This window comes from Lithobates pipiens, unplaced genomic scaffold, assembly GCF_037356315.1.
Source record: "Lithobates pipiens isolate NorthernLeopardFrog02 unplaced genomic scaffold, aLitPip1_a1.2 Scaffold_23, whole genome shotgun sequence".
NCBI lineage: Eukaryota > Metazoa > Chordata > Amphibia > Anura > Ranidae > Lithobates > Lithobates pipiens.
In genome coordinates, this window is record NW_027507785.1 from 14,221,823 (window position 1) to 14,230,388 (window position 8,566).

Sequence of the window (8,566 nt, forward strand, 5' to 3'; positions counted from 1 at the left end):
TATGAAACACTCAGTGCAGGGGTCAGGAATAGGTTGCACAGAGGTCTATGCTCAGCGGTCTGTAGTAACACAGAGTGCAGGGGTCAGGAGGAGCAAGTAACAGAACATTCAAACGTCAGTAGCATGAAATGCATGGTGCAAGGGTCATCCATAAGTAACGCAGAGTTCAGAAGTCAGTAGTATGTAATGCACAGTGTAGGAGTCAGGAGTAAGTAATGATGAGTGAAGAGGTCAGTAGCATGTAATGCATAGTTCAAAGTAAGTAATGTAGAGTGCAGGGATCAGTAGTATGTAACACAGTCCAGGACCAAGTAACACATCCCCCTTGCCTACAAGCAAAAATACCCCCCTTCAAGTACAAACCACCCCTTCAGATAAACTTGCCCACAGTATGACCGTCAATCAGTAAAATTCACTTACCAAAACTCAGATGCAGAATTGTCTGGCAGGGTTAGGAAAATCCTCCCAGGTTTACCCTCAGGTATGTCATATGACGTGTCAGAGCTGAGGAGGAGTCTGGGACTCCCTCTGCTTTGCAATGTTTGTTGACAGTCTCAGCATGGTGACCACTTCTCATTACAGTGGGATTGTGACCTACCTATGACGTATCTGCCTCCAGCAGATGAACCATGACCAACCTGTTGTCAACCCTTAGCCTAGGGGATTCATAAAACCTACTTTAGATTGTTGCATTTTACAAATATTCATTTTACTCACTAGACTGAAAAAAAAATTTGAATAAAAGCAAAAATTCACCACAAATATAACAGAACAAATGTATTAAATGTTTACTATTTAAAAACTTACAGAAATAAAAGCGTTTGTAACTTAGCTCTTAGAGATTACACAATACCCATAATAATGTATTTAAAATTGAAAAGTATTACTGTCCCACAAAATAAATACATAAATGCTGTTAATACTTATACGTGAATCAATAAGGTAACAAGTTATTTTGTTTTGATCAGGATTTGGAAAGGTGGATTTTTTTAATTGTATTTATCAATTTTATTCTCAGTGCTTCGGTCCTTATTCCATAGATAAAGGGATTGAGCGTGACAGAAATGGTCAGACCAGTCATTGAGATGACAGTATGAGAAATGGTTGAGACAGAACCAATGTTTATCCTGTACCTGAAGGCAACAAACAGCGTGGCAGCCATATATGTTGAAAAGGCCACTATATGGGTCACCAAGGTATGGATAGCTTTCTGATAGGCTGCAGTGGAGATCTTCAGGCAAATGAGGAAAGTTCTAATGTAGCAGTAAACTACGACAAGCATTGAAAGTGTTACAATAAGCAGTGTGCCGGTGGTACCGTAGATATTGTTGATGGTGCTGTCTCCACAGGCCAGACGAGTGAGGGACATAGTCTCACAATACACACTGTTGATGTTCATCCCACACAGTGGAAGTCTGGCCGTCAAGGCTACACCTATGATTCGGATCATGAAAATGAAGATCCAGATGCTGGCTAGACTTTTTACAGCTTTCTCATTGTTCATCAGAACAGGGTACCGCAACGGGTGACCTACAGCCAAGTATCGGTCAAAGGCCATGATGGTGAAAATCAAAATCTCAACGTAGGCAAAAGACTCAATAAAGAATGACTGGAAGAGGCAGCCAGAAATTTGGATGTTGGTAAACCCAAGGAGCAGGTCAACCACTAGCTTGGGAAAAACAGTGGAGCCTCCAACCACGGCGTTGAGCACTAAATTGGCTATAAAAATGTACATGGGTTCATGAAGGCTTTCTTCTAACCAGATCAAAGTGATAATAGCAGAGCACAACATCAGCATTGTTACATAAATGATGAGATATATAAGAGAATAAGGATATCTGAGGTTTTCCATCTCCACAAGTCCAGTAAGGATAAAGTTTGTATTGATCCTGGACACATTCTCCATCTCAAAAGAAAATGCAGTTCTTAGATTTCTTGTGGAACAGAACATTATTTTTTCAGACCATCATTTTGAAACATTGCTTTCCAAAGAGTAAAATAAATACATTTTTTATTTCAATTCTTCTTCTCTGTGTGTCATTTTTTTCTTTCACCCCAATTTTTAAAGTATCTGCTGTGAGACACTCACATCTCCTTTTATAGCCATAGTTGGCTGCGTACTCTGTGCCAAGGGATGGAAATACAGTAGTTGCAGGAATCTTTTACCCGGTGGGACCATCAGGTTGTTATTGTTGACATTATCTCAACAAAGTAACACACATGCATGTGCAAAGGAGATATTTATATATCTATATCTATATATATATATATATATATATATATATATATATATATAGATATATATATATATATATATATATATATATATATATATAGATATATATATATATACATATATCTATAGATCATTTATTTAGCACAATGGATTGTTTTTAATAAAACAAAGAAACTAGAAACTATGCATTTTTTATTTAAAGGAACTTTTTTTTTTTTAAAAAGGTTACATTTCAGCCTTCCCTAGTCTGAGGCCGCGTACACACGCGGGGACTGTTCGCTCAACTTTGTCCGCTGAACAGTGTTTCAGCGGACAGTCCGCCCGTGTGTGGGCTTTCAGCGGACAGTTTCAGCGAACAGTCTGCTGAACAACGTTTTTCGGAATTTCCGAAAAACTGTCCGCTGAAACTTTGTTTCAGCGAACAGTCCCCTCGTGTGTAGGCTTGTTCGTCAAACAAAGTTCCGCGCATGCTCAGAAAGGATTTACACGCCGAAGGTTGCATTGCAGTGTATAGGACGTCGTTTTCTAGTCCCATCGTACGTGCCGTTCACGTCATCGCGCACGGTTTCAGCGGACTGTTCGTTCATCGTGTGTGGGCAAGTCCGTCCATGCTAAGTTTGAGCGGACTGTCCGCGGAAACTGTTTGACGGACAAAGTTGAGCGAACAGTCCCCGCGTGTGTACGCGGCCTTACACAGTGGTACAGGTTTCTTACCTGTACTGAAATAGGTTACACTGTTTTTACTGCATGCTGTGAGCTTCTCATAGTTTTCAATTGAAGCTGCAGTAAGCCAGATAGAGCCCACATCATTTTCAGGCTGGAGAACATCCATAATCATCTAACTTTTTCCTCCCCAGCAGAACTGTCTCTGGCCTGCCATTTAATTCAGTGTATTTCAGCTTCCTGCAATCATGGAGGCTCGGTATCACATGTGGCCATTACCTAGGATGTGCAAATACAGTATCTCACAAAAGTGAGTACACCTCTCACATTTTTGTAAATATTTTATTATATCTTTTCATGTGATAACACTGAAGAAATGACACTTTGCTACAATTTAAAGTAGTGAGTGTACAGCTTGTATAACAGTGTAAATTTGCTGTCTCCTCAAAATAACTCAGCACACAGCCATTAATGTCTAAACCGCCGACAAAAACTTGAAAATGTCCAAATTGGGCCCGATTCATCATTTTCCCTCCCCGGTGTCATGTGACTCGTTAGTGTTACAAGGTCTCGGGTGTGAAGGGGGAGCAGGTATGTTAAATTTGGTTTTATCGCTCTCACTCTCTCATTCTGGTCCCTGGAAGTTCAACATGGCACCTCATGGCAAAGAACTCTCTGAGGATCTGAAAAAAAAAATTGTTGCTCTACATAAATGAAAAAGATGGCCTAGGCCAGTGATGGCGAACCTTGGCACCCCAGATGTTATGGAACTACATTTCCCATGATGCTCAAGTACACTGCAGAGTGCATGAGCATCATGGGAAATGTAGCTCCAAAAACTCTGGGGTGCCGAGGTTCGCCATCACTGGCCTAGGCTATAAGAAGATTGCCAAGACCCTGAAACTGAGCTGCAGCATGGTGGCCAAGACCAAAAAGCGGTTTAACAGGACAGGTTCCACTCAGAACAGGCCTCGCCATGGTTGACCAAAGAAGATGAGTGCATGTGCTCATCGTCATATCCAGAGGTTGTCTTTGGGAAATAGATATACAAGTGCTGCCAGCATTGCTGCAGAGGTTGAAGGGGAGGGGGTTCAGCTTCAGTCAGTGCTCAGACCATACGACTCACATTGGATCAAATTAAGCAATGAGTGCACATCTTGTATAACAGTGTAAATTGGGTGTCCCCAACACACAGCCATTAATGTCTAACCCGCTGGCAACAAAAGTGAGTACACCCCTAGGTAGGGATGAGCCGAACACCCCCCCCCCCGGTTCGGTTCGCACCAGAACTTTCGAACGGACCGAAAATTTGTGCGAACTTTAGAACCCCATTGAAGTCTATGGGACTCGAACGTTCGAAATAAAAATTGCTAATTTTAATGGCTAATATGCAAGATATTGTCCTAAAAAGGGTTCGGGGACCCGGCTCCTTCCCCAGGGGATATGGGTCAATGCCTAAAATGTTTTTAAAAACTGCAGTTTTTTCAGGAGCACTGATTTTAATGACGATTAAAGTGAAGAAAAAAAAGTGAAATATTCCTTTAAATATCGTGCCTGGGGGTGTCTATAGTATTCCTGTGAAGTGGCACGTGTTTCCCGTGTTTAGAACAGTCCTTGCCCAAAATGACATTTAATGGAAAAAAAGTCATTTAAAACTGCTTGCGGTTTTAATGTAATATCTGGTTCCGGCAATACGGATGAAAATCATTGAGAAAAATGGCATGGGTAGCCTCCCCTGCCCATCACCAGCCCCTTTGGCTCTTGTACGGATATTAAGGGGAACCCCATACCCAAATAAAAATAAAGGAAAGGCGTGGGGCCCCCAGGCCCTATATACTCAGAACAGCAGTATACAGGCAGTGCAAACAACGCAAGGACTGAGTAGGTTTGTTGTGTTAAGTAGAATCTGTTTGTAATTTAGAACTGGTACATTTTTAAAGTGTAGCTCCAGTCAAAAAATCTATTTTTAAGCTTTTTGGAAAACATAAGGAAGGGTTATCACCCCTGTATAATTTTTTTGGGCTTCCGTCTTTTTTCATCTCCCTTCCTGTTGTCTCCTTCCGTTTGCAAGTAGGAGACGTTTGTAAGTTGGATGTTTGAAAGTAGGGGCCTGCCCTATATGCTCTGCAGAAATGCAGGCCTAAGGTGTTGGTGTTGCCACAATACTGTAAGCCCTCAAAGTGACTCTTGGTGGGTGCTGGAGCGCCCTACTGTGAACGATTATATCAAGAATTGTAATTACATGCCATTGTTGAACAGTGGTAGAAAAATTGGGCCTTTGGTGGTTGTGGTGGTGGCACTGGTGCCACAAAACTATAAGTACTCACAGTTAATCTTGGTGGGCGCAGGAACGAGCCCTGTTGTGAAATATTATATCAAGAATTGTAATGACATGCCCCTGTTAAACAGGGGCTGAAAAATTGGGGCCTTAGGCACTGGTGCTGGTGCCACGACACTGCAACCTCTACCATATACTCTATTTGGAGTGCAGGAATGAGCCCTGCTGCAAAGCATTGCATCAAAAATTGTAATTACACACCCCTGTTAAACAGGGGCTGAAAAATTGGGCTGGTGGCACTGGTGCTGGTGCCATGACACTGCAACCTCTCCTATATACTCTATGTGGAGTGCAGGAATGAGCCCTGCTGCAAAGCATTGCATCAAAAATTGTAATTACACGCTCCTGTTAAACAGGGGCTGAAAAATTGGGCTGGTGGTATCACCCAGAACCAAAAATGTTCTTCCAATATATCAGCGGGATCATTGAGGAGGAAGAGGATAGTCAGTCAACATAACAGGACAGTCACTCAGCATAGGCAGTCTTGAAGGGATGTGACATTTCAAAAAAAATTATTCAGTTACATCAGCTTCAGGTGCTTGGTAGCTGGTGGTGATCCAAGACTGATTCATCTTTATGAAGGTCAGTCGATCAACTGAGTCAGTGGACAGGTGCATCCTGTGATTGGTTACAAAGCCACCAGCAGCACTGAAGGTGCGTTCCGAAAGAACACTGGATGCAGGACAGGCCAGTAGCTCAATTGCATACTGTGCAAGCTCCGGCCAGTGATCCATCCTCAAGACCCAGTAAGCAAGAGGATTTTCAGTGGGAAAGGTGTCCAAGTCTGGCCTTGCCCCTAGGTATTCCTGCACCAGGTAAATCAGACTCTGGCGATGGTTGCTGGAACCGATCATACCTTGAGGCTGCGGACTAAAAAATTGTCTGGACGCATCGGTCAGACGGCCACCTTCTCCACCGCTCCTTCTGTAACTGACCAAAGCCTCAGCAACACGTTGTCTAGGACCAGGAGTTTGTAACCTCCCAGTCTCTGGGAATGCTTTGCACAGACCTTTCTGCAAGGCCTCCCGGAGATGTCTTATCCTCTGCTCCCTCTGCGACGGCAATATAAGGTTACCTTACCCTTGTACCGTAAAGAGAGTCGCCAGCCAGTAATGGTCCCTCTCCTTGATCCGAAGAATACGAGGATCCTTCCGCAGGCTTTGCAGGATCAGGGAGGCCATGCAGCGTAGGTTAGCTGAGGCATTCGTTCCAGAGTCCTCTGGGTCACTAAGGACACCATGATCCGCAGCCACCTCCTCATAGCCACGTAGAAGTCCACGGGTTTCTTGGGACTGTAAATCATCCCTAAAAGACCGCTGCTGCTGAGTGCCAGGCTCCACCTCCATGCTGACACAATCCTCCTCCTCCTCCTCCTCCTGTGTGATGGGTGGGACAGCAGGAACACTGTCTGGATAAAGGGGACCTTAAGAGGCAAGGAAGTCCTCCTCTTCCTGCCTCTGTTCTGCCTCAAGTGCCCTGTCCGTTATTCCACGCAGTGTATGCTCCAACAGGTGGACAAGAGGTACAGTGTCACTGATGCATGCACTGTCACTGCTCTCCATCCTTGTGGCCTCCTCAAACGGTGACAGGACAGTGCATGCATCCCTGATCATGCCCCACTGGCGTGGTGAGAAAAAACCGACCTCCCCTGACCATGTCAAGGTGCCGTAGTCACAAAGGTATTCATTGATGGCCCTCTGCTGCGTGTGCAGCCACTGCAGCATGGCCAACGTTGAGTTCCACCTGGTGGGCATGTCACATATAAGGCAGGTCTTGGGCAGGTTCAACTCCTTTTGAAGCTCAGCCAGCCGAGCACTAGCATTAAATGATCGGCAGAAATGCACACAGACTTTCCTGGCCTGCCTCATGACATCCTGTTAGACCTGACTAAGAACCGCTGCACCACAGAGCTGACAAAATATCTGCCCCAGTGTGGCTCCTGTCCCCCAAACAAACCAGCGCAAGCACGGCATGGCATCTTGTTGCCTGCGTACTTGCGTAGCCCCTTGAACGCCTACAGAGCACCGCTGGTTACCAAGGGCAGAGCACTGGAAGAGGCCATGGAGGAAGAAGAAGATGAGGGGATGGAGGACAGAGGTGTGTCACAACCAGTAGTAGCATTTTGAAGGCGTGGTGGTGGAATAACCTCCTACACTACTGCACCTTGTCCTGCATCCTTCCCAGCTGTCAGAAGAGTGACCCAATGGGCCGTGAAAGATAGGTAACGTCCCTGTCCATGCCAGCTGAACCATGAGTCAGCGGTAATATGCACCTTACCGCTGACCGCCCTGTCCAGCCGGGCAAGGACAATGCCTTCCACATGCTGATAGAGAGCCGGAATCGCCTTCCGTGAGAAAAAGTGGTGTTTGGGGACCTGCCACTGAGGAATCGCACATTACACAAACTCACGGAAGGGGGCCGAGTCTACCAACTGAAAAGATAGCAGTTGAAGTGCTAGCAATTTAACCAAGCTGGCGCAGAGGCAGCACCCTGCAAAGGCGGAGCTCTGCAGTGTGATTCAGTCGGCGTGCTGCCCATAAGCTGGCCCCCGGAGGGCATCCTGCCTCGTTGGAGATGTGCCTCCTCCTCCTCCTCTCTCCTATCAGGCACCCACGTGGAGTCAGCGACCTCATAGTCCCCTCCCTCTTCATTACTGGAGCAAACCTGGCAGTATGCTGCAGCTGGTGGAACATGACTGTCGGATTGCTGTCCTTCTTGAGCATCCCCTCTCTCTGCGCTCACGCTACTGCCTTTCTGGGCATCCTCCTGGAGCATGTATCCAACACTGTGCTCAAACAGTTCGGGGGACTCCTCAGGAGGACATGGTGGGTCTAGGGAAGGAGTGACTAATGATGACATTGAGACGAGGGAAAAGGACGCGTTGGCAGCTGCTTTGCTAGTACCCTGAGCCTGGGTGAGAAGGGATGAGGAGGATGAAGGGGGCTTGGTCATCCACTCTACCAAGTCTTCGGCATCATGTGGCTCAACATGCCCAGCTCCCGAAAATAAGGACAAGCGTGTCCCATGGCCACGTGCTGATGACGATGCACTGCGTCCACGACCAGCACTGTTGTCCCTAGACACAGAGCCTGCTTGCCCTCTTTTATTGGCTCGTGACTGTCTGCCTCTCCTTGTTGGCCTTCCAGACATAGTAACGGCCTGCAGGAAGATGGGAAAACCAGCAATTGGGTAGTGTATATTGTGCTGGAGGCACACAACACCCACTAACTCCTGCAGACGCCTTTATGATAGAACACCAGCAATAAAGGGTAGATACAGGTGTATACTGTGCTGTGCTGTAGGCACACAACACCCACTAACTCCTGCAG

The 8,566-nt window shown here is 45.8% G+C and overlaps 1 protein-coding gene across 1 annotated transcript; it reads right to left on the reverse strand.

Moving 5' to 3' along the window:
* Positions 1–859: 859 nt before the first annotated feature.
* LOC143926841 (olfactory receptor 10A3-like) lies at positions 860–2,033 on the reverse strand. The gene has a single exon (XM_077450880.1). It carries the CDS (start codon positions 1,949–1,951, stop codon positions 965–967), a length of 987 nt encoding a protein of 328 aa, XP_077307006.1. The 5' UTR covers positions 1,952–2,033; the 3' UTR covers positions 860–964.
* Positions 2,034–8,566: the final 6,533 nt, after the last annotated feature.

Bases quoted from the DNA above. Each gene is read 5' to 3' on its own strand.
- LOC143926841 (XM_077450880.1), bottom strand. From the start codon at position 1,951: ATGTTCTGTTCCACAAGAAATCTAAGAACTGCATTTTCTTTTGAGATG.